This window comes from Nicotiana tabacum, chromosome 14 (genome assembly GCF_000715075.1).
Source record: "Nicotiana tabacum cultivar K326 chromosome 14, ASM71507v2, whole genome shotgun sequence".
Taxonomy (NCBI): Eukaryota; Viridiplantae; Streptophyta; class Magnoliopsida; order Solanales; family Solanaceae; genus Nicotiana; species Nicotiana tabacum.
In genome coordinates, this window is record NC_134093.1 from 9,175,701 (window position 1) to 9,203,307 (window position 27,607).

At 37.4% G+C, this 27,607-nt stretch overlaps 1 protein-coding gene across 2 annotated transcripts; it reads right to left on the minus strand.

Annotated features, from left to right (window-relative positions):
* Positions 1-3,536: 3,536 nt before the first annotated feature.
* LOC107831133 (lysine--tRNA ligase, cytoplasmic-like) lies at positions 3,537-10,270 on the minus strand. 2 transcript variants are annotated; one of them, XM_075229284.1, is made up of 15 exons: positions 10,054-10,270; positions 9,748-9,913; positions 9,579-9,672; positions 8,161-8,243; positions 7,789-7,898; positions 7,658-7,720; positions 7,421-7,546; positions 7,037-7,319; positions 6,829-6,925; positions 6,602-6,758; positions 5,771-5,914; positions 5,614-5,682; positions 5,365-5,508; positions 4,899-4,953; positions 3,537-3,884 (listed from the first exon to the last, which is right to left on the minus strand). In XM_075229284.1, exons 1-15 carry the CDS (start codon positions 10,165-10,167, stop codon positions 3,835-3,837), a joined length of 1,755 nt encoding a protein of 584 aa, XP_075085385.1. In that variant the 5' UTR covers positions 10,168-10,270; the 3' UTR covers positions 3,537-3,834. The 2 variants fall into 2 exon arrangements, with proteins under 2 accessions (XP_075085385.1, XP_016514348.2); XM_016658862.2 differs by having other exon boundaries at positions 8,161-8,246; positions 10,054-10,269.
* Between the last annotated feature and the right edge of the window lie 17,337 nt (positions 10,271-27,607).

Here is a 27,607-nt window from a genome sequence, read left to right on the forward strand (position 1 = left end):
AATTCAACCTTCGCACATGTAGATCATGCTCCGCTTCTGCGCAAACGCAGGTGTGACCATCTCCCCGCTCTTGCGGTGCCCTTTCGCTTCTTCGCTCAACCTTTCCGCATCTGCGACCACGCAGGTGCGGATAATTCTTCACACCTGCGACTACAACATTCCTTACTCCTGGCCGTATCTGAGCATCACAGCTCGGACCTGCGACCAAAGCTCCACAGGTATGATTGCACCAGAAGACTCCAGCTGTAGCACCCCTTATAAATCCAAATTTGATCGGATAATCATCTGAACTCCAGCCGAGGCCCCCGGGACCTCAATCAAAAATATCAACAAGTCCTAAAATACGATACGAACTTAATCGAGCCTTCAAATCACATCAAACAATGGTAAAACCACGAATCGCGCATCGATTCAAGCGAACTTTTGAACTTCTATCTTCTACATTCGATACCGAAACCTATCAAATCGCATCTGGCCTCAAATTTTGCACACAAGTCATAAATGACACAACTGGTCTACTCCAACTCCCGGAACTTCAATCCGATCCCGGTAACCACAAAGTCACTCTCGGTCAAACTTCTAAATTTTTAACTTTCGTCATTTCAACCTAATTCAACTACAGACCTCCAAGTCACAATTCGGACACGCTCCTAAGTCCAAAATCACCCAACGAAGCTAACAGAACCATCAAAACTCCATTCCGGAGTTGTTTACACATAAGTCAATATCCGGTCAATCTTTTCAACTTAAGCTCTCAACCTTAGGACTAAGTGTCTCAATTCATTCTGAAACCTCTCCGGACCAGAACCAACTACCCTGGCAAGTCACATAGCAGTTATAAAGCATAAAATGAGCAGTAAATAGGGAACGAGGCTACAACTCTCAAAACGATCGGCCAGGTCGTTACAATAAGTTAAGCGAAAGTCTAAAAAAATAATCAATTAATTAAATAGTCAGTAATTTAATTTAATTAATTAGTATATAAATCTAAACATGGGAAGTTAAATAAGATTTAATTGATAAATTTTGAAGAGTACAATTACGAATTTTTAGTGGAATAATTCATAATTCTTTATGGTGAATATTAATTTCAAAAATTATAATTAATTCCATAATTGGAAGTCTTGTTAATTAAATTCCGTGATCCCTAGTGTGCCCTAATAATAGGAAACAAAGGAATTCTATTCTTGATGGAAAAGAAAACCCAACACATTTTAGAAAAGGGTTTTAACACTTAAAACTTGTGTTATAAATACATACGGTTCTCCACCTAAGGAGAAGGAGAGAAGGCGGCTGAAAATTTCAGCCTATTTCCTAGAAAATTTCACCCATACGAAATGACTATTTTCAGATATTATTTGGGTAACACAATAGATAGCCGTGGAACGTTCGGGGATCGTGATCGTGTGGGTGATGGAGATTCTATTGAGAAGATGTGGAACTGAAAGTTCACGTGATAGAAGAGTGGTGTTCACACTTCAAGAGGTAACCCGTGAAAACTTCGTATATGCTAGTTGTCTAGATTACATGTGATTTTGATACTAAAATTGTTTCCACTGCGTATAATATTCCATCAAAACGAGTCATTAAAAATTGAGTAGGTAAATAAATGTCGGAAGAGAGGTTCAAACTCAGAACTTTCCACTTGATCTGAACTTTAATAAATATTCACAAATTGTAATATTTACCATATATAGAGAGAATTATTTTTTGGCATAAGGTAATGTTCGCCTAACCACACTTAGGACCAGGGGCGGAGCTAGAAGTTTGTATACGAATTCGGCTGAATCCGGTAATTTTTGCTCGAACAATGTATTTATGTTAAAAATAATTAAATATGTAAAAAAATATTGAATTACGAACCCAATTATTAATTTATTCCGGAAAAATTTACATTATGAAGTGTTCATTAATAAAAGCGACTTCATACTCAATGGTTTGAAAATTTTCATACGAAACTTATAATTAAAGATAAATGAATACTTACAACTCCATCAATATCCTTATTTCTATCATAAAAAGAGCTTTACTAAGACGTTGATGACTCCCCCTCCCCCAAAGGCGTTGTAGTTTCTCTATGTGTTCTTCGCGCCTCTAGGATTTGCACCTTTTTTTCTTCTCGGTCCAATTAATCATTATACGCTTAATAGCAGATCATATCTTCTCATTATATATCATCTCTCTATTTCAGAACCGAATTTCGTTAGTCGAGTTTGTAGATTTATATTAAGATAGCATTTTTTTTAAAATTATTCCTACTATTTTGTGTCTTGGACGTTTTTGGACATGACTATATTTAACATTTGGTTTGAAGAGGTTTTAACTACTTAAGTTGGTGATAATTCATTTGATTTAGTTTGTACTTATTTCTTTTCGAAGATTTTGATATTTTGTTAGAATACATCACTTTCTATTCTATTGTTCAAATAAATAGCTTTAGATATGTTTACAGTTTGAGTCCTTTTTGGGCATACATTTTGTTTTTTCCTGTTTGAGGTTTTAATTGATCTTTAATGTTGTGATGTGATTAATTATCGATTTACAATTTTTCCAAATGTCTTGCCTCATGATAATAAATTTGAATTGAATATGATTCCATTGAAGAATTTCATGTTCAATTCACAACTCATTCGGCTAAAATCACTTTGCTTGAAGAATATTGATCTACGCATAAACTGTTTGTTATTGGATTATGATGTTCTTATTACATATTTTGTTTCCTAATTTCTCTCTAAAGTATTCATGGTTACAACGGTAGAGAAGCCTATCGAGAAGAAGCTGCCGGCTGAGTTAAAGTAGTCAATAAAAATCACACTATAATATTCTATATATTTGGAGCTCATTTTCAAACCAAGGGGGAATTTGGAGAAAGAAAGAGAGGGTTTCCAAAAAAAAGAGCCTTGTTTTCTGATTCTTCATTTTTTGGTTGTCATTTTGTCCTTCCATTTAGATTCCAGAAAACACACACACACACACACACACACACATATATATATATATATATATATATATATATATATATATATATATATATATATATATCGTTGTCCGTCCACGCATAAAGAAGTTACAATCCAATAATTTTTTATCTTCTAAAAATATTACTCCCTCTATCCCATGTTACTTGATACAATTTACTGGACATGGAAGGTAAATGAGAAAGACTGTGAAACTTATGATTTAAAACAAATCATAAACATTTATATGATTGCAAATAATCTCATTAGAGATAAATTGAAAATTTTAAAACTAAATTATTTCAAAATATAAAAAGATATCGTTCTGCTTTAGACAGACTAAAAAAAAGAATTCCATCAAATTAATTAGAACAAGGGGAGTAGTAGTTACATAGAGACAATTGTAGCGTGCACAATTTTATTACATGTGAACATCATTTAAATAGGAATGTTGCACAATTAAGTTCTCTTTGAGAAAACGGTTCCTTAAGAAGTATCTCATTTTAAAACTACAAATACGTAGGCATCGCTTTTATATCGATTCAATTACAAAATGAAAGATTTGAACTAGCATGGATATAAACTCAAAAAACATAACACAATTAAGATCAGAACGCTAGCAGGATAGTTTGACTTTCTCATCCGCGTGTGCGTGTTAATATAAGCAAAGCATAAAATGATAGAGAGCATACACAGCTAGGCATCTTCATGTATTTTGACTGATACAACCGTATCCACTGGTATATGAGTAAAGTTTCCAATACTAACAAATTAGGGCTAGCATTTGCAATAACAATTGACAATTACCGTAAATCAAAACCTCAAAAAGATAACGCAAAAAACTGCTACCCCAAGAGCAGCAAGAACTCAACATCCATCATATATGTTCTTCATTCATCTTGAGGTGTGACATCTGCTTTTCCACATCTGTAACAATGCACGAACACGTTAGTAGGTTCGTAGTTATCTCCTGAAAATACAAACACCCCAATGCATGTCGAAAGCTAAAGTGAGACAAAAGCCTAGTATTTATGTGGATAAGGATAGAAGGACAATGTCCATTATCCACCGAGAAGAAGTTTTTTATAGCTTTTCTTCTACAGCTACCGTTCACGCCAAGCAAGCATCCAATCACAGTTCTGGGCATTGTCCAATTTATTCCCTGTAAAAGACGTAAAAATTCTCCAAGTCCCTTGCCATTTAACAATGCAATATCATGTAACTCACCCTCCCCTTTTAAGGATATATTCTCAAGATTCTTTTTGAAACCTGTGCTACTTCAACTCTCTAAGCATCTTCAGAGGAGTCACCCATGGATTTTAACAACTTCTAGCAGCACTCATTCTTCTCTTACTTCTCAATATTATTCCACCACAGAAAGATCGACTTCACATACATAATGTTATAAACAGCATTTATCTATGATTATTTTAAATACTATATGTTTCACTGGCAGCTAAAACTTAGCTCAAACATAAGATCATAGCCTAAGTTTACAAGCATATTTACTTATTTTCTACAGCTCACCAAGATTAGCCCCATCCCACAAACCCACCCAAGAACAACCTAGTAAACTGTATTCGAAAAGATTCCTCAAAAGTAGGTCACCCAAAGCCACTGCTTGGTCAACAGCCACTAGCATGGATATTACTAACTATTCTATGATACTGGTGCTCAAGGTAGCTTTCATGCACCTTGACTATTCCACCAGGGACTTACATCCTTCCATTAGTACAAGTAATTAGTAACTCTATCCACCAAGATTAAAGAAGTTCAATTGGAGATCAATCAGTTGAACAGTTTTTATTCCCTTTTTTTGGGACAAGTAAATTAGTCAGCTAGCTGTCAGCACAATCCAAGACTTATCTTAACCATCCATCTGATATCAAACACTAATGCCAGCACATATCACTCAGAGGAAAGAATGGAGGCAATCTTTACCTTCTTTGGAAGGTGGCTCATCCTGTGGTTTCATGGTTGGAAGGAGTAGAACTTCCTGTTGAACAAATTATAACAAGGGAAAGAAAAAAAGATTTCAGTATCTAATTTAAATGATAGGAAACACTAGCTTTCTCAAAAGGAAGTGACAAGAAAAAGAGAGTGAGGGAAATGCCAAGACAACACTAAGTTGGCAAAAGACCGGCCCTTGTGGCCTCTTCTCTGCACGCTGTCCTCTCTCCATCCATTTAGAAATGGATGTGAAACAACTGATTGGAACTGAATGATCATTTCATCTTAGTTAAAATAAGATGACCCTTGAGTTCAACTATACCCCAAATAGATTGGAACTAAGTGGTCATTTCAACAGTCCATTCCCTCAGCCAATGTGGGATACTCTGACATTCCTAAATAGATTGGAATAAGTTGGCATTTCTTTCTAACAGAGAAAACAACTGAAGGCACAAACCTTGATGTTTTGTGAATCTGTCAACAACATTACAAGTCGGTCAATACCCAATCCCCAACCACCAGTAGGAGGTAATCCATACTCAAGAGCCGTACAAAAGTTCTCATCCAGTACCATAGCTTCACCATCACCTGAGTGACGGTCCTGAGTTGACAGTAATTATGCTGAAATTAGTTTTGCATAAGAGAAATGATACAAGAGGATGAACACAACACAAACACCATCAGGATGCACACTTTGTACAGATACCTTGAGTTGATCAGCAAAACGCTGGCGTTGGACAACAGGGTCATTCAATTCAGTGTATGCATTGCAAAGCTGTCAAGTTATTTAACAGAGAAGAAGCACATTACATCTTGCATTGGGAGTGCTAAAAACAGTTTGAAAGACATGATAGACAACATACTTCATGCTTGTTTATAAGCAATTCAAAACGTTCTGTCAGGCCTGGTTTCGATCTGTGCCACTTTGCCAAAGGACTCATTATCTCGGGATGGTTGAGAATAAAAGTAGGGTTAACACATGTCTCCTCCAGAAAGTGCCCCACAAGCTGAATTCACATCCAAAAAAAATAGAAAGAGAATTAGCATCAACTTCATAAAGCTTCTAAGGTGAAAAAACTGGTAATAATAGCAGCGACTCCCATAACTTCATCACCAATAAATGCACATATAGGAAATATCATTACATATTTCTCAAAGTTACATGCAAAAAAGCAGACATGTAACAGATTGATTCACGACCAATTCAACAAGGGGGCTCCAACTTGATCTCATATTTAACGATTCACAAAAACTTCTATTGCCAAAAACGCATATTACAGGACAAATGTCACAGATACTACAGGATTTGACAGTAATATAGCTCTAAACCACTAGCAATCATTTTCATCTCTATTTCTTTTTTTCTAAAATATGATAGGTTTTCATTCCTCTTTATTTTCTCTCACATTTTCTTTTTGCCTTTTTTCCACAACCCTCTCTAACCTTTTGCTGTCTCACATAGGGGTGCTCGTGGAGAGGACAGAAGTGGATGGCCTCATCCATTAGAACTTTCCTTCATTCATCTGAAGACAAAGCCCAGGAACTGAAAGATTCTCGAACATCAAAATATCCCACTAGAGAGAAGTATTACAAGCAAGGACACAAAAGATAAGCGGACCAGTAGTGAAGAGCGAATTTCTACATTGCATCTACAAAAATTGACTATTGGGAAGCAACGGCAGGAAAAAATTTACTTTATCAAGTAATCTAGCTGTTGTTTGAGGTGGAGGACATTCGATCTCAAACTTTGCACAAGCATCTATGAGATATTTGTTAGCTTCATCACTTGAGAGATCCTTGGGTATATTCAAGTTTGCGACCTTCTCCAATTCCTCTACCATATCAATCCTTCTGCAAAAGCAAGAGCATAAATACCTTGGTGCAACACAACATAACAGAAAAGCTTCCAAACTTGCCAAACCTGAAGGGAGGAGTTAAATCTATCTCAACTGGGTCACTCTCCAGCCCCTTTGCGTGATACTTGATTATATAGCTACCTGTAAGTTCCTTCACCATCCCTGTTCATGTATTGTTAGTAAGATAAAACTATAAAAGAACAAATAACATGAAAAGATTAAATATTTAAGCCTCCAACATAACAATTGGATCCCAGTTTTTTTGGTACTAACCACTTAACATTTTTTCAGTTAAATCCATCAAGTCATTGTAATCCGCATATGCCATATAAAACTCGCAAGTGGTGAATTCAGGATTGTGCGTCAGGTCAATCCCCTCATTTCTGAATTGTTTCCCAATCTCATAGACACGATCAAATCCACCAACAACTAGCTGTTTAAGATATAGTTCAGGAGCAATACGCATGAAAAGCCTCATATTCAATTCATTGTGGTGGGTCACAAATGGACGTGCAGCTGCTCCACCAGCAATTATGTGCATCATGGGGGTCTCTACCTGTTACAAATATGATTATACATTTTAATTCGTTCTATTCAAGCTAAGCTCATAATCTCAAATTAACAAAGGCAAAGTAAAACAGCTTCATAAACACTGACCTCTAAGAAGCCTAGACTATCAAGAAAACTTCGGATATGAGTTATGATCTTTGCACGGGTCTTAAATATACGCCGAACCTCTAAGTTTAGCATGAAATCCAAATAACACTGTCTATGTCGTGGTTCCTGGACATAAAGAACAAATGCACCACAAGAACAGGTCAGAGGCATAAAACCTTATTAAAGGAAATGGGAAGAAGGCAAGGCAATTTGAAAAAAATTAAAAGCATAAGATACCTGATCTTTTAACGCATATGTTTCTGGATTTTGGCCACTTTCCAGGACCCGTGCTTCAGTTTTCTGCAGCACAATTATATATAGTTCGATTAAACTGGTCTTAGATACAATGCAAAATAAAGGTCACTAACCTTAGTTGTATCCATCGGGGTATCTTTCTGCCGTGGCAACAAACGAAGACAATGAGACAACACTACAAATGATTTGGGATAAATAGTCACCCCTCCCCTTTTTCTGTTTCCTGATGAATGAGGTAGGAAGAATTAGAAAAATATGTTACCAAACCTAAAGATAAGTAGTATCATTTTCTGTAGCCTGAGATCTTTGCAGTGCAGACAGCAATATTCGAAGTAAGAAACTATAGCAAAATCCAGAAACCTGAATGCATGTAAACACAAGAAAATGTTTTGTATCAACAATGCACAACTTGTTTTTTAACACCAAAACCAGAACTACCACAGAGAAAATCTGCCATAAACTAACAGGATCTAAAGAGTCCAAACCTGGAAACCCAACAACTCCAACAACATCTCCACGCTTCAAACCAGAATGAAATTTAGTAAATTCCTCTGCAACCAACTCAGAGCTACTGCATATGAATCAAGACGTAATACTTCTCAGATAAAAAGTAACTTAATCACTTAAGCAATTCAGCAAACACTAGAGTCTTACGACCAGAATTTCACAACAATGCATTGAAACTGTTGATGATGCCACTGATTTCAGCCATGAAGTTGCACAAGCTTGTTATAATCACATTTCCTGGATCTCTAGTCTATGGTACGAAAATAAAAGGATAACGAAGATTCAATACGGAGACAAACATAGATGCCACCCTTTGGCTCCTAAGGAAAACTGCCCGGCACCTACTAGGGCATCTTGGCCATTTATCGCACTTTGTTATAGACTTAAGTGAAATATAAGGACGATCATGATAGAGATATAAGCTTGTAAGCATGCATCCCAAGAGGATATGACAGAGTGCCATATAAATGATGATGGAGAAGAAAGGATTCATATGAAATATATAGTATATAGAACTGAGCACAGTGAACACTATAGTTTCCATAACTGGAGGTATATTGCACGTATTGCCTTCAGCCTGTATTTGTTTACAAATTATAGAATACATTTACCAATAGCCTGCAAGATAAGGTTCCATGATACATACTATTTGCAAATGATATTGTGTTAATTGACGAATCTAAGGAGGGTGTCAGCTAATCTAGAACTGCGAAGAAGCACTCTAGAAAGTAAGAAAAAGTGAGAAATAATCTATGAAGTGCAATTTATCCCACATAAATAGAATGATGGTGAAGTGAGATTCAACAAATTTATGATGCCTAAGAAAATTCAGATATCTCGACTTAATCTTCCTAAAGAATAGCTAGCATGATAGACAAAGATGTAACACATAGAAGGTAAATAAGATGATTGAAATGGAGAATGATACAGAACTGCTAAGCAATAGGAAGATACCTAACAAGGTGAAAATTCTGTTATACGTACCATTTATAAAATATCATTACTTATCAAACAAAAAACTAAACAAAGTGAAATGCATGTTTTATAAGATAGTGGTAAGATTAATAATGTTATATAGAAGATAAATGATAACATTCAAAAAAAAAATTTAAGATCACAGTAAAAAGATAAAGGACAGCAGGTCTACTAAGATAGTTTAGCCATGTCGGACGTGGGCCTCTAAATGTACTGTTCATAGCGACCAACACTATTCTTCTGAGTTAGAAAAGAGAAAAAATATGATCAAAATAAAAAATGCACTACTAAAGTAATACCGCAAGAGTACTTAGGGTACAATAAATTGAAAAATGCAGGGAGCTTCAACTCTTATCTACCCAAACCTTTTGGCGTAAATTAAACCCAGAAAACAACAAAAAGATTATATTAATATAACCACCTCATATGTGCCATAACTAGGACGTTGGCACCTTCACCCTGTAAATCATAGCAAAACAGCATTGCAGAAGACGCACGTTTGTTCAATATCCTTCCTACACAAAAGACAATAAGATGTAAGTTTCTAATATTTTTCTACAAAAGGGAAAAAAAAATGCTGTAAAACTGACCCGCCAAGGCCTCGAGTTGATCCCCAATAAATTGTGGAGTCCCTAAAACTCCATATTTCTTCACATATTCAGGGACGTACAAAGTCAGATGGAACTTGTGTGGGTAAGGATTCCGACCATTTGCCTTCTCAGCTGCAACTACTTTCAGCATATTTTCATAGTATTGCTGCAAAAACTCATACCCGAATTAAAATAATTTCAGGATTCTCAAATGTGTTTTCAAGGAAACATATAGTCATTTTTCAACTTTCAGTACAGTAAAAATATCACCAAAAAAAATACAAAAACAAAAAAAACAACGCTCACCTTCGGATCCATGCCCTCGTCATCTTCAGCTACAGAATACTTCTGCTTCTGCTTCTCAGCATTCTGCTTCTGCTTCTCATACTGAGAGCTTTCAGCGTTTTGTGGTGTGTCCATCAAGAGAGAGAAAAAACCGACTTGACTGGCTTTGGAAAAATGTTTGCTTCGGCTGAATGTAGCGATTATGGAGAAGACTGGCCAAGAATTTCAAAGTTATTACACTTTGCTGCAAGTTCGCTGCAAGTTCTCTTAATTATAGATTGCCCTTTTTAGTTCCCATATTTTTAGTTTAGTCCCTTTTTTATTTCTAGCCAGTCCCTAAAAGTGGCCATTGTCTTTAGCTGCCACGCACTGTCACACTGGCAGTGAGAGCAGTAACAGCATATAGTGGAACAGTGAGATTGTGTATATACGGTTGTACGGAAAATGCTACCCGGGAAACACCAAATAAGAAAGTAAAATTTTGAGATAACAACAATACTATTGCATAGTATTAAGCTAACGTTTGGTCATAGATTCTTAAATTTATTTTAAAAAATTTAATTTGGGCGAAATTTGGTTTGAAGATGAAAATGTATTTTTGGACAGTTTTCAAAATATATTTCACTTTTTTTTTTAAAACATGAAACATGACTTACACCCACAAGTTTTAAAAACTATCACAAATACCCAACAGTACATTCATCAATAATATTCATTATATTATCGCAAACCATAGTCCTGAACATAAATAAATTTGGTATAAAATTATTATTTTTATAATGAACTACATAATACACTAGCAGATGACTCAGAAGACGAAGCAGCATTGTTACAAAATAATAAATTGTGGGCTCTTTTATAAAATACAAAAGTTTGGGGCAATTTTTAAAAATATAATTTTGGGCCAAAATCAGCTCTTGACCTGGATTTGGGATTTAGGAATTTGTCAAAATATGAATAAAATTTATGAACAAATATGTATTTGCCAAAAAAAAATTAAATATATTTTGGCAAAATCTATGGCCAAAAGGGTCCTAAATCTAAACACTTGAAAAGCATATTTTGTTAAGAAATAAAAGCAATTTAGTAAAACATGAACAAGAAATGGAGATAGAGAGAAGAAAGAGATTTTCTTCTTCAATTATATGTTTTTACCTATCTATTATATAGGCATGAAAAGTGAAAAATTATTATTATAAATAGTGAGTGGAATGGCCACTTTTTAGCGAATTGCCACTATTGAGAGAAATGACCATTATTGAGTGGAATGGCCAATATACAATAAATGTAATGGGGTTCAACATTGACATCCACTCTCTCAAACTATTTACACCCCCCCCCCCGGATGTTCATGTAATTTACTAGAAAAAAGTACATAGTTATATGTAATACGCATTACTTGTTGCCTCGTTAAAAACTTACCAGGAAAATTCAGTGGGACAAAACCTTGGTTAAGGAAAAAAGAGTGCAGCGCGTAGTTACTCCCCCTGAAGAAAATATCACTTAATGTCTTATAACGACCCGACCGGTCGTTTTGAGTGTTGTAGCCCGTTCTCCCATTTACTATTTATTTTATGCTCAATTGTTGATATGTGACTTGATGGGGTAGTTGGTTTGGTTCCGGGGATGTTTCGGAATGAGTTGATACACTTTGTCTCAAGGTTCCAAGCTTAAGTTGAAAAGGTTGATCGGATGTAGACTTATGTGTAAATGGATCCGGAATGGAGTTTTGATGGTTTCGATAACTCCGTCGGGTGATTTTGGACTTAGGAGTGTTTTCAGATAATGATTTGAAGGTCGGTAGATGATTTAGGCTTGAAATGGAGAAAGTTGAAAAATTAAAAGTTTTGAAAATTGAGAAGTTTGACCGAGAGTTGACTTTGTGGTTACCGGGCTCGGATTTTTGTTCCGAAAGTTGGAATAGGTTCGTTGTGTCATTTATGACTTGTGTGCAAAATTTGAGGTCAATCGAACGTGATTTGATAGATTTCGGCATCGATTGTAGAAGTTAGAATTTCTTAGTTTTCGTTAGGCTTGAATTGAGATGTGATTCGTATTTTTGATGTTACTTGATGTGATTTGAGACCTCAACTAAGTTCATATCAAGATTTAGGACGTGTTGGCATAATTGGTTGAGGTGCCGAGGGCCTCAGGTGGATTTCGGATTGTTAACAGATCAAAAACTTGACTTGAAGAATTGCTGGAATTTTCCCTACTAGTGTAATCGCACCTGCAAAGGATTTGATCGCAGGTGCAATTAAGCAGGGGCGGCTGGCTAAGCGCAGGAGCGAAACTGGGGCTGGCCTGGGGTGTGTCGCAGGTGCGAGAAAGCATCCGCATCTACGAGCCCACAGGTGCAAGCAAGGCTCCGCAGATTCTAACAAGTGGAAGGGGAGCCGACTTTGTAGAAGCGAAGGGATTTGCGCAAGTGCGACTCCGCAGAAGCAAAGGCAATGGCCTTCATGGGCAACCGCAGAAGCGGAGAATTTTTGCCGTGCCCGTGAAGCCGCAGATGCGGCTAAGTTGGTCACAGGTGTGAAGGGCCCTAGACAAAATATATTCGAAGGGGTTGTGGGATTTTGGCATTTTTGTACATTTCAAGCTCGGACTAAGGCGATGTTTTAGAGGGATTTCGAGGGGTTTCTTTAGGTAACTCATTTATGATTATTTTTATTCAATAATATTGTTTCCCCATTGAATTTCTCATCTAGTTTGTGTGTTTTGAGGTGAAATTTTGGAAGTTTTGGGGTAGGGATTTGAGAGTTAAATTTGGAAATTTGAGTGATGATTTGGTGTCTGATATGAGTAATTTTGATATGGTTGGACTCGTGGTTGAATGGGCTTTTGGATTTTGTAACTTTTATCGGATTCCAAGATGTGAACCCGGGGGTTTACTTTTGAGTTGACTTTTTGACTTTTGATTAAGAACTTAGCATTTTTATATGGAATTGATTCCTATAGCTTGAGTTGATTATATCGAACTGTTTGTAGCTGGATTCGAGACATTCGGAGGCCATTTCGTGAGGCAAGGGCTTGTTGGAGTAGAGTTTTGCACGTCTTGAGGTAAGTAACACTTCTAAACTTGGTTTTGAGGATATGAATCCCTGAAATTACGTGCTATGTGAATGGTGTTAAAGTGACGTGCAAGCTAGGTGACGGACGTGTGGGCGTGTACTATAGAAATTGTGATTTAGCCGATTCCATGGAACTGCGTAGCTATCCTATCTAAATATTATTATTGTAGTCTATGTGTTAGAGTACTTGAGTTGTGATTTATAATAGAAATCATGTTTAGGCTATGAGTTGGTACTATTGGGACTCACAGTGGTCGTTCTCTGCTGTTTAGTTATTTGCTTAATTGAAGTTATGTACTCAGTCGTATTCATCATTGCATATCATATCTCAGTCTCGGTTATCATATATTTTCACATCTTGCACCATTGATTTGGGATGCCTAGCATGAGTGTTGTGAGCCTGAGAGACTGGAGATTGATGGTTGAGTGAGGCCGAGGGCCTATTTGTGAGTGATATTTATGGGATCGGGTTGCACGCTGCCGTAGATTTTATTGATTCATGCCAGGATTTGGCTTATTATAGCGCTTGGGCTGGATCTTCCCCTCCGGAGTCTGCACATCCACAATGAGCGCAGTTGCTACTGATTCGCGATATTTGATTTGGGCTGGATCTGCCCCGTATGTTTCTGAGTGATTGAGTGTGATGAGTGAGAACTGATACAGTCAGATTGAGTACTCCGAGAGTGTAAGTTGTTCATTGTGTTGCATCACATATGATATGCATATTGACATGTAGATATAGAGATGTCATATTCCTTATATCATTCAGATTGACATATTTTATCTGTTGTGAGTTTAATTGTTGGAAGCATGCCTACATTCTTGTATTGGTACCTGCAAATTATGAGTTTCTCTGAGATATTACTTTCATATGTTTTGTAAATTTCCGGACTGTTTAATTATGTATTTGGACTGTATAGTTCGAACTCGTCACTACTTTCAGTCCAAAAGTTAGACTTGTACTTATTGAGTTGGTTGTACTTACGCTACACCCTGCACTTCGTGTGCAGATCCAGGTATTTTCGGGAACGGTCATTTTTTATCCCAGAGTTTTCAGTCGTTCAGAGATTATCGAGGTAGCTGCCTTGGCGTCCGCAAACCTTGACTCTCCTCCCATATCCCTCAGTTTTACTTATTCAGTTTTATTTTTGTAGACAGTGATCAGACTATGTATTTGTATAGATGCTCTTGCACTCAGTGACACCCGAGTTTTGGGAAAATTTGTATTGAGCTGTGACGTTTTCATTCAGTTTTATGAGACTTTTACTTACTTAAGCTTATTTTCGAATATTTTACATTTCAAGATGTTGGTATATGTGAGTTGTCGGCTTGCCTAGTATCATGATAGGCGCCATCATGATACTTAGGATTTTAGGTCGTGACAGTCTCGAAGATGACGCATTCCAATCTTGTATATTAGCTTCTCAAATGTTGCGGTTGGTAATTGTCACCACCCAAACATCCCACCTTGAGGATCGTGATGGCACATAATCTCTATGACTAGGTAAGCCTAATGCATAAAGAAGAACCACAGAATATCATCAATAACTGAATAGCATGACTAAACTGAATATCAGTTATACAACCCCAAACTTGGTGGAACCGAGTCATAAGCTCTAATACAGGACTAAAATCCCTAAATACATTACTGTTCAAGAATGAGAATAAATAGCAATAATGAAAACAACAGAAGGTGGCTCTGAGGCCTGCGAACGCAATAACAGGTGTACCTTGAAGTCTCTGCAACAACACTAACAACTATCTATCAAGCGGTAAGCTCCAAATCACCTGGATCGTGCAGAAGTATAGTACGAGTACATTACAACGGTACCCAGTAAGTATCAAGACTAACCTCGGTGGAGCAGTGACGAGGTAGTCCAGACACCTACCAGACATAAAACATGTACAAAATATAGAACTACTACTAGCGGGGGGTAAACATGTTGTACATAATAAATTTGCGTCGAGAAAATAATCGAAATCGAAAGATATTGCAACAATCGTAGTACTTTATTTAAAATAATATGAGTGTACAATCTCTATGGATCCTCTGATTCTTCTTTCCAATAGTAAATAAATTCAAAAGCCTTTGAGATTGATCTTGATTTGTTCTTCGTTCTTGAGCCTGAACTTGATTTATTCTTCATTATTGATCTTGAACTTGGACTTGATTGCTTGAAGTTTAAAACTTATGGAGGAATTTGCAACGTTTGATCCTCGAGCTCTTTCTTGCTTCTTGTTATCACTTTTGGTGTCTTTCTCAGTTATGAAGACCCCTATTTATAGTTGTGGGAGGGAAGAGTTTTGATAAGAACAAACTCTTTCCGACCAATCAAATCGAAGTGTGACAAGGTCGCATTTGATTGGACAGGACATGTCACTTGCACACGTGGCACGATTTCATTAGTCTTTTAATGTGATTTGGCATGCCTTGTCATTTTGACACGTGGCATGATCCTATTGACTCTTCCGCTTGACTTGGCGTGCCACGTCATATGACACGTGGCACCAAATTGGGCCTCTAGGAAGATGACATCTTGGGCTTAATGAAGTGGGCTCATCACTTTAGCCCAATTAAATAGGCTAGCCCAATGAATTAAGACTTATTTATTTAATTTATATATATTGGACTTATATAATTAATTCAATTATATTAGCCCATAATATTTATTTGGATCAATATATCTTGATTTTAAAATATAGTCCAAATTATTTTACGGATTTAATTTTAATAAAATTTATATGCCTACAAACGCCCCCTTCTCCGAGGCTTGTTGGGGTATGAAATCGTCAAACCTCCGAAGCTAGGCTTAAAGTATCTCATAATACTCTTTAGAGCACATTTTACATGACTTCTTCCTAGCACTATTTCAAAATCATAATTTCCAATCAGTTGGCGTGATGTTTTCTTGCCAAAGTGCAATTTCAATTCTCATAGGAATGGCTTGCCACAACACTTTCGGACCAAAACATGCGCATAAGTAGACAAAATAGGAAAAGGATTTCAATTCTCTTAGGAGAAGGAAAACTATCACACTACTGCCGCCTTTCCTTACGTAATCCCACATCGGAAGCATCATTTTAACATTATTTTCCAAAGATCTATATAAACACATGTACTCGTATTTGTTGAGCATCAATTTGCATTATGTGCAAACCATTTGAGTCTAATTTTCTTAGACTCGGAAGCGTTGACGCGAAGGTAATTTTTTTCTTTTGTTTTTTTTTCTTTATTATTCTTTTTGTCTTTTTTTTGGTCAAACAAGAGGATGCGTTCTTGTTTAACGAGATGATCTATGCATGAAGAAAACAATCTTAGGGTATGAGGAGATGAGTACTTTTCCTTGCCCAAATATCGGAAAGATTATTCTTAATGTGGTCCGACTATTAGAGAGATTACTCTTAAGACGGTTCGACTATCAGAGAAGTTACTCTCAAGACGACCCGACTATTGGAGAGATTACTCTCAAGGTGGTCTGGCTATTGGAAAGATTACTCTCAATGTGACCCGGCTATTGGAGAGATTACTCTCAGAGTGACCCGACTATTGGAGAGATTACACTCAGGGTGGCCCGACTATCGGAGGGATTACTCTCAAGATGGCCCGATTATATGAGAGATTACTCTTAGGATGGCCCGACAATCGGAGAGATTACTCTCAAGGTAACCTGACTATCGGAGAGATTACTCTCAAGGTGACCTGACTATCGGAGAGATTATCTCAAGGTGACCCAACTATCGGAGAGATTACTTTCAAGGTGGCTCGACTATCGGAGAGTGCTTCTCTTTTGCTTTACTTTGTCCAACTTTTATCTTAGTCGCATTTACCATTATCAGCTTTACGCTCTTGTAACAGAAGTTTCATATCTTGCTGTGAGAGAGTTCAAATAATGAACCGTTTGATTTTTTGAAAATTAGACTTCAATATCTAAAACATATCCAAAACTTACAATTGAACACCTTCATAATCTCCCCATATACTATTTTGAATCTAGCTTTAGATTCCACCATGTTGAAAATTTCAGATTTCTGTGGTCTTACCAAATAATTAATATCTTGGCGTAGAGACGTCGAAATCATGAACCATTTAATTTCATAGAAACTAGACTTAAAAATCTCATAATATCCAAAATTCAAAATCAAACACTTTGAGAATCGTCCCAGATATTATTTTGAATCTAACTTTAAATTCCAACACGTTGATAGTTTCAGAATTGTGTAGTTTCACCAAACAAAATTGTATCTTGGTGTAGAAATGTCGAAATCATGAACCACTTAATTTTATGGAAACTAGACTTCATGATCTAAGATATATCCAAAATTCAAAATCAAACACTTTGATAATCGTCCCAGATATTATTTTGAATTTAACTTTAAATTCTGACACGTTGATAGTTTTAGATTTGCGCAGTTTCACAAAAAAAAAATGGTATCTTGGCGTAGAAACGTCGAAATCATGAACTGCTTGATTTTATGGAAACTAGACTTTAAAATCCAAAACAAATCCAAAATTCGAAATCAAACACTTTGAGAATCGTCCCAGATATTATTTTGAATCTAACTTTAAATTTCGACACATTGATAGTTTCAGATTTCTGCAGTTTCACTTAAAAAATTGTATCTTGGTGTAGAAACGTCGAAATCATGAACCGCTTGATTTTATGGAAACTAGACTTCAAGATCTAAGACATATTCAAAATTCACAATCAAACACCTTCACAATCGTCTCAGATAATATTTTGAAATTAACTTTAGATTCCGACAAGTTGCTAGATTTAGATTTGCGCAGCTTCACCAAAATATTTGTATCATAGTGTACGGCATATGGACCATCCCATTTTGAAGTGAACTTCCCTACAAGTTTATGGAAAGTAATAATGGGTCTTCATATGGCAAGGAATTGATCTCCTACTTGAAAGGATCTCGGGCGAACTCTTTTATTGAAGGCACGAGACAATCGAGCTTGATAACATTCAAGACTCTGTTGAGCTTCCAACCTCTTCTCATCAAGAGCCTCCAACTCTGCTAATCGAAGTCGAGCATTTTCTTAAGTGATCCCTTCTTGAATACCTAATCATATTGAAGGTAATTGACGCTCGAGTGGCATGACGACTTCAACTCCATAAACGAGTAAATAAGGGGTCGCTTGTGTTGGCGTGCGGTGAGTCACCCTATATGCCCACATAGTTTCTTCCATACAGTCATTTCAATCTCATTTGAATTTGGAGATGACTTTCTTTAACAAGTTGTATAGAGTCTTGTTGAATACCTTAGCTAGACCATTGACGACAACATTGTACATAGAAGAGTTACATTGCTTGACGCCAAAGAGATCACAAATCTTATTCATCAACCTGTTGTCGAATGGCTTGACATTATCCGTTATTATGTAACGAGGAATTCCAAAGCGATAAATTGTGTTTACTCAGATGAAACTTGCAACATTTTCCTTCTTTACTTCCTTAAGAGAAACAGCTTCGGCCCATTTTGAGAAGTAGTCAGTTGCAGCCAAGATGTATAAGTGCCCACCAGAGGATTTTGGCAGTGGTCCAACAACATCCAGTCCCCAAGCATCAAATGGCCAGGATGCAACAGTCGGGTGCAACACTTCAGGAGGTTGATGAATAAAATTCGCATGGAATTGACAAGCCTTGCATCTTCGAGCGTAGTCCAAGCAATATTTTACTATCGTTAGCCACTAATATCCCATCCTTTTGTATGGAAGTGGGGCTTTGGTCTAGACTGGTGCGACTCACATACCCTAGAATGTGCGCAAAGCTTGGAGTGCTTCTTCTTCCCCTAAGCATCACAAGAGTACTCCTTCGAATGATCTTCTGTATAGAGTATCTTTGTAGTAAAGGAAGCGAGGTGCACGATGACAGATTTTAGTCTTTCTCCTTGGAATTTTTGGAAGTATCCCATAGCTTAAGTAGTCGATAATGGGTTGTCGCCATTCTTCTTTCTCAGCTTCAGAAACAACGACAAGATGCTTGAGTTCATTTTCTTCACCTTCAGCCTCATTTGGCGGCGGTACTACCCATTTTTGGCAGACAGTAACTTGCGCTTGATCAGGCAGGGTTAAAGATGAAGCTGGGTAGCTAAAGCATCAACCTTCTTATTTTCTTTCCTTGGCACATGTTGAATAGTCACGTCACCGACCCACCCTATTAAATTTTTAGCATAATCATGATATGGGTGTAGTTCAGGTTTCTTGACCTCGTAACTACCTAAAAGCTGGTTGATCACCAATTGAGAGTCACCAAAGACTTGCAATTGCAACCGTTTCATTTTGACAGCCATTTCAAGCCCAAGTATTAGTGCTTGATACTCAGCAACGTTGTTAGAGAAGAGTTGCATCAACGAAAAAAAGTAGGGAAGAACCTTACCTTGAGAAGTGTCAAGTACTACACCAGCACTAGCTCCTCCGCGATGTGCAGCACCGTCAAAGTACATCTTCCATGTAGGTTGAACTTCAATGACTATTGCGTCCTCATCAGGTAGTTTGTCAGTTAGCTCCCAATCATCAAGTATAGGGTGATCTACCAAGAAGTCCGCTAACGCTTGTCCTTTTATAGCCTTTTGAGGGATGTACACAATTTCAAATTGTTGAAACTAGAGGTACCACCTTGTTGGTCGATCACTAAGGACAGGTTTTGACATCACGAACTTGATGGGATTTTCTCTAGAAACCAAACGAACGACATGAGCTTGAAAGTAGTGCTCCAACTTTTGGGTTGAGAAGACTAGTGCCAAACATAACTTTTCGGTTGGCGAATAATTCAACTCATTTGGTGTCATTATGCAGCTCAAGTAGTAAAGGGAGTTTTCTTTCTCTTCACTATTTTCTTGGGGCAACAACGCTCCAACAAACCTTTCTTGTGCTGAAGTATATAGTATCAGCGACTTTCCAAGTATAGGGGTTGTCAAAACTGGAGGCTTCACCAAGTAAGTTTTGATACTTTCAAAGGCATTGCTACAAACTTGGTCCCACTTAAAAGGAACTCCTTTCTTCATGAGGCGATTGAACGGTTGGCACCTGCCAGCTAGGTTTGAGATGAATCTTCTAAGGTATGCTAGTTTTCCTTGCAGACTTTTCAATTCATGAATATCCCGAGGCTCAGGCATTTTCAAAATGGCATCCACTTTGGCTTGATCAATTTCGATCCCTTGATGTCGGATAATAAAACCAAGGAACTTTTCGAAAGTAACTCCAAAGGCACATTTCAATGGATTCATCCTAAGTTGGTACCTCCGGAGCAACTCAAACACCATTCTCAAGTCTTTTAAGTGGTCGGCCCTCTTTCTTAATTTTACCACCAAATCATCCACATAGCATGCAACATTCTTGTGGGGAAAGTCATCAAAGAGATTTTGCATAGTTCTTTGGTAAGTAGCACCAGCATTCTTCAAGCCAAGAGGCATTACCTTGTAGCAATAAATACCATTGGGGGTACGGATACAGTAAGCTCTTCTTCTTTTGGCACCATGCAAATTTGGTTATAGCTCGATGAACCGTCTATAACATCGATCATCAGCTCTGGAATAGGAAGCGGGAATTCATCTTTCGAACACACATTGTTGAGATCCCTGAAGTTAACGCATACTCGAATCTAGCCATTTTCTTCCTTACATGGACAATACTTGAAACCCATGTTGGGTATTTAACTTCACGAATAAAGCCAGCTTCGATGAGTTTATTAACTTCGGTTTTAATCAAGGGAACCAAGTCCGGCCTAAAGCCCTTTTGAGCTTGTTTAACAGGGCGAGCACCATTCTTGACTGCAATGTGATGGACTGCTACTTTTGGGTCCAAGCCAAGCATCTCTTTGTAACTCCAAGCAAAGACATCCCTGAACTCCTTAAGTAACTCAATATAAGTGCTTTCTCATCAAATTCTAGTAAACCACTTAGGTAGGTGGGTTTTGGTTCTTCATCAGTGCCAAGGTTAACTTCTTTTAAGGCATCAACTGTTGTCTTCACCCCTTCTTCAAGTTTAGGTGGAGCATCTTTCGCATCTTCATCTTCTTGAGGGTCCCCATAGTTGAAGAATATGGGATAACACGGTGAACCATCCTCTAAATACTCATCATCCTCCATTAGAGACGAAATACCATTCTCTCCTTACGCGGTAATATGATATGAAGAACCCACACTTTCTTCGTCTTCATCATATTCCTTAGTATAGATCATCGTATGGCTTTACCTTCAATACTTCTTTACATGAAACCACAAGTTTTGTTTGACGCCTCATTCGGGAAGGAACCAAACTTTGTACATCCTTAGAAATCTTCTGGATTCTAGGCGAAACAGGTGTTCTTATGCTTTGATAATTTCTCTGGAACTTATTCCCCTTGTTTAGTGGACCTAATCTCTCAAACACGGAAGTCCTCACAGTTGATTTTCCCGGTCAATCAAAGACAGAAGACTTGTTAGAAGCGGAAGATTCATCTTCTACAGTGATATAATTTATACTCGCCTTTCTTATGGAGATGTGCACTGGTGACGGTTGCTTGTATCCCAAACCTTCACGTGATTGCTAACTTTGACGGCTCATTGCAATTATATCTAACTTTTGCAAATAGACTGTAAGCATTAATATCAAAACCTTCATTTGTTCTCTTTGTAGGTAGTGCCACATTCTGCAAACGATTTTGGGACACAAACCCTGCAAGTGGCTTTGAGGACAAATTTACTGCCTCAATTCATTTTACCGGAAGAGTTAACTCCTTTAGCTTGTTAGTTTGGAGATTAGATGATTCACCTTCATCTTTCTTCCTTTTAGGGATATATTGGAGTGTGGGAGTTACTTTCTTGCCATAAGATGCAATATCCCCTCTATAGGATTTATTCGAGTTAGGTTATACCTCCTTAGTAATAGCTTTGGCTTTACCAACAGTGACCTCAGCTCTTTTAGTTGTAGGCTCGTCATTCTTGATTTTTATGACATCATCAACTTTTAGCTCCTTCACAGTGCGGTTCTTCAAGTAGAATTTTGCATCGGCAAAGTGTGACTCAGCCTCGGTGAATGGCTCATCATCAACAACTATCTTCTTCTCAACTTCACCCTCGTAATATTTCAAACATTGATGGTAAGTAGACGGAACCACTTTATTCTCATCTATCCAAGGCCTTCCAAGCAAGATGTTGTATGAAGTCTTTGCATCGATCAAATGCAGCCATGCACTTGATTGCATATCTTCAATGGTGATTCCCAACTTGATAGCACCTATGGCTCTTTGCCCCCTTTGGTTGAATCCTTGAATCATCACACGACTTTCCGAGAGTTCGTACATGGGAATGTCAAGTTCTTTCACAGTGTGAATCAACAAGATGTTCACTGAGGATCCTCCATCAACCAGAATTCGATTTACCCTTTCATCACGCATATAGGCAATCAAGTATAACAAGCGGTTACGAAGAGTGACACATAGTAGAAGATCGTCTTTTGTGAACGTAACTTTTTCCTCGCACGCGTTAACTTCATGAGGAATAAACTCGCTGAGAATTTTTGAAAATGGTGCCAATGGCAGGTCATCACTCTTTTCTTCCCCTTTATCAGCATTGCAACAAGAGGCCTCAATGCCATCACGGGAAATCTTCATGCGGAACCAACATGGCAAGAAATCCTCCAAGGTCACTGGATGTCGTGGCTTTTGAGGGTAGTGCACCTCCCCTTTTGCTTTCTTCAAATGCTTAACTGGATTCCATATCCTCAATATTTTCACCATCATTTTCCTTGTTGGTTGTTCTATTGATTCTTTTCGTGGGCTCCTTTTGTGATGCCCACGACGAGTCACCAACACCCAACCTTCATCATCATCATGGTGGTCTACTTCGACTTATTCTTCAGTAATTCTTTATTTTTTATTTCTTTTAAACTGCATAGCTCATCTAGACTGAATGATCCAAAGGTGATCGAGACTTGGTTCGCACTTGCCTTCTCATCTTCAAGCATGATCTTGTTTTCACGGGCCAAGTCCATAACTTTGTCCTTGAAGATAAAGTACTTCTCCAGAGGGTGGCTCACAAGTCGATGATATTTGTAGTAATTTGGGTCATTCATTTTCCCAGTTTCATTTGGTCGCTTCATCTCTGGAAGCTCAATGAGATTTAACTCGAGGAGTACTTCAAAAATGGCTGGTACATCAGAATCCAGAAATGGGTACTCATTCCCTTGCATTTCTTTTAGAGTCAACTTTCCACTTGGCTTATCTTGAAAAGAAGTGGATTTAGTACTTTGCTTCTTGCTCACCTTCATTGTGAACTTCACAGGTGATGTGTTGACATTCATAGCTTCTTTGTTTTCATACTTGGGCACAAACTTGCTCCATTTCCTGACTTCTTGCTTGTTGTTCCCTTTGCGAGGCCCATAGATGGGCAACTGTTCATTTCTAGCCGAGGCCATGCTCAACTCTATGTCATGGGCACGAGTCGCAAGTTCTTCATATGTGCTAGGATTGATACCTTACAAGATGTAGCATAATCCCAAATGCATGCTTTGGATACACATCTCTATGTCAAAAGCTTCACTAAGCCTTTCTTTGCAGTTGAGGCTTGCATTCCTCCAACAATTGATAAAGTCGATAACTGGTTCACCCTTTTGTTGATGAGTATTTGTAAATTCTATCATACTCACAGTACGTCTCGTTCTATAAAAGCTATTGAGGAACTCTTGCTCTAGTTGATCACAACTATCAATAGATATAGCTCAGGGTTTGTGTACCAGTCAAAAACATTTCCTTTTAGCGAGCGGACAAACTGCTTGACGAGGTAATCTCCATAAGTCCCAGCATTGTTGTATGTCTCAACGAAGTGCGCCACATGTTGCTTTGGATTACCTTTACCATCAAACTGTTGAAACTTTGGAGGTTAATAGCTAGCAAGCATCTTCAACATGTCGACCCTCGCGGTGTACGACTTTGCATATATAAGGGAGGACTTGGCAGCAACTTCATACTTGTTTTTAATAGTTCCTTCAATCAACTCCTTCAATTGATCGATTGGAATAATCCCTTTAGAAGAGACATGGATAGCCTTAGCAGATGCTACTTGTCTTGGGGGAGAATCACTCTCTGGAACTTCTGGGAGCTTGCCAGGTGCGTGGGTGGATTCCTCTTCCATAAAGATTCCCACCCTATCAGTTAGCTTGTCGATTCTAGCATCTTGATTTTGCACTCACTTGGTCAAGCCAGCGATTGCTTCCTTTAAGTTTGCCAATTGCTCCTCTACAGATGAAGCATTTGTCACCATGGCTTGCATGATTGTCGTGGATGATGGAGAGTAGCATGGATTGTCACACAGATTGATCCTTGATTGGATCACGCTATGTGGTGTAAGTGGGGAGGATCCATCACTTAAAGCATCATCATCTTCCTTCATAGCAGAGTACTTGGATCTGGAGAGGTCAAGTAGAGCAAGAGTTTTCTTAATCTTTTCAGCAACATCGCTTCCTCTTTCGGGTGCATTTGTGGAAGATCTTGTTCCTTTTGAGGATGAAGATTCGAAAATAGGGGTTGATGCGGATGGCACTTGGGGTGCTTGTTGTCCTAACAATCTTGCGTTTCTCCCGTAACTGGTCCAAAGCTTCCAAAGGTAACATCGAGGATGCTTTCCACATCAGCATAAAACCTAGAATTAGCACCCTTGGTGGAAGTTGAACTGGAGTTGATTTTCTTTTGAAGCCATTTCAATGTTATTGGACTTTGGTGATTGAAAAGTTTAGATGGGAGGTAGAGATTATCCCACTGGGCTTGCCAGAATTTGTAGACAATAAATTTGCGTCGAGAAAATAATCGAAATCGAAAGATATTGCAACAATCGTAGTATTTTATTTAAAATAATATGAGTGTATAATCTCTATGGATTCTCTCATTCTTCTTTCTAATAGTAAATAAATTCAAGAGTCTTTGAGCTTGATCTTGATTTGTTCTTCTTTCTTGAACTTGAACTTGATTTGTTCTTCGTTCTTGAGCTTGAACTTGATTGCTTGAAGCTTGAAACTTGTAGAGGAATTTGCAATGTTTGATCCACGAGCTCTTTCTTGCTTCTTGTTATTACTATTGGTGTCTTTTAGAGTTATGAAGACCCCTATTTATAGTTGTGAGAGGTATGAGTTATGATAAGAATAAACTCTTTCCGGCCAATCAAATCGAAGTGTGACGAGGCCGTATTTGATTGGCCAGAACATGTTACTTGCACACGTGGCGCGATTTCATTAGCCTTTTAATATGACTTGCCATGCCTTATCATTTTGACACGTGGCATGATCCTATTGGCTCTTCCGCTTGACTTAGCGTGCCACGTCATATGACATATGGCACCAAATTGGGTCTCTAGGAAAATGACATATTGAGCTTAATGAAGTGGGATCATCACTTTAGCCCAATTAAATGGGCTAGCCCAATGGATTAAGACTTATTTATTTAATTTAGATATATATTAGACTTATATAATTAATTCAATTATATTAGCCCATAATATTTATTTGGACCAATATATCTTGAATTTAAAATATAGTCCAAATTATATTATGGACTTAATTTCAATAAAATTTATATGCCTACACAGGTATCAGTACAAAACTATTCATGGAATGAGTAATAATATAAAGCCAACAATGAAGGGTAACAATAACAATGGCAAACAAAGGGTAAATGTATAATTCTTAGCAACAGACAAGTTAACATAGTCGAATACCAGTGCAAGAAATGGGCGGAGTTATAATTGTGAGTGCGGGTTCGGGCGAACCTAGTGACTTTTTTCGAAACCCTGTATTTGTATTGAAATATTTACTGTATATATATCATGCTGAACCCAATAACAAAAGTGGTCTGGGTTCAATGGTGAGGGGCCTGGATTCGTTGGGAGACACCCGAGTTCGATTCCCACTGAAATCAATAATATTTCATTGTTTTTTACAAAATTTTTAGAAAGCACAAACTAAATGAGTTAACGACGTCGTATAATTCCCAAACATCTCCAACAAAAAATCCTCTGACTTTCCTCTAAACTAACATTTTTAAAAGATAAAACTCTAAACAAAAACAGACGCCTTCCAACTCCAAACAACGACGAAATTTAAATTCTCAAATAAAAAAAAGTTAGGTTTCTGCTATGTGACTCTGTCTCTATTGATCGGCTTTTGGTGCTAGTTGCTACCATTTCTCCCTTAGAAGATAGACCCTTCTTCCTTCTTCAATTCTTCTTTTCTGATTTTTCACTTCATGTTTTTCTTTTATCCTTTATAATTGATAATTTATACAAAATCTTTTTTTGTAATCTTTGATTCATGGTTGTCCCACACTTTTACCTCTATTCGCTTTGTCAATTTGTGCTTTTGTACTTTCCAAAAGTTCAAACTTGGAATCCCCGACAAGCCGGCAGACAAGGTATGTGATCCACTGGTCCTAGTTTCTTAGTGAGACCAACCTTCATTCACATGGGTACTACTCAGACATAAAATTATTATTATATTTTATATTATAAATGTGGGAAGCAGGATTATTAGTTGTAATAAGAATAGGAATGCGAGGCTTAAAATTTATTGTTGCTTAGTCATGAATAAAAATAATATTCTACCTTTTAGACAGTCATGACTCTCTTTTGACTAATGTTATTTTGGTGTTAAGATTTGCAAACAAATGAAAAGGTGAATCACTATTCGAATTATTTGTCAAATATGTAATATGTTGCTCTAGTATTTATTTTCACATAGGCTAATACTAAATTATTTGTAAAAATATACTCAAGCACAAAGCAACCAAGACTTGAAGCATCAACATACAACTGAAGTGTAATTTGTACTTTGTGATTTTTAGGGTCTTCTAGCAAAAGTCGATATGATCATGAGTTTTTACAAAGTTCAAACTTCTGCAGCTTCTTCTAGCTCTTCTTTTCCAAGTTCTCCATGTCCAGTTATTAATAACAATATTAATCCTTCTCGAGCATCGAAAAAAGTGTTGGATTATGAGCCTGATCCCGCTGAGAGAAAATCAATTTCAGAATATCCTCCTAAACCATTGTTTTTGTTGTTACTTGTTTAAAAAATAAGGTTGGAGGATATGAAAAAAAGTGGGTGATGCTTTCACAACGGATGGTTTTAGAGGTTGGAATAAAGGTTTAGAAAGGATTAAATCACATGTGGGTGACATGAATAGTGTTCATAATCAATGTTTCAAGATGATGCTAGATTTAATGAACCAAGCACAATCCACTCTAACTTTTTTGGACAAGCAATCTGGAAAAATTAAAAGTGAACATCGAGTTCGCTTGAATGCTTCAATTGATGTAATAAGATATCTTTTGAAAGAAGGAATGCCTTTTCGGGGCCATGATGAGAGTGTAACTTCTACAAGAAGATGTTATTTTTTTAGATCTCTTAAAATGGTATCTAGATAGGAAGAAAGATGTGAAAAATGTGGTATTAGAAAAAGCTCCAAAAAATAAAATCATGATTTCTCCTGATATTAAAAAATATTGTGAATTCTTGTGCAAAAGAAAAG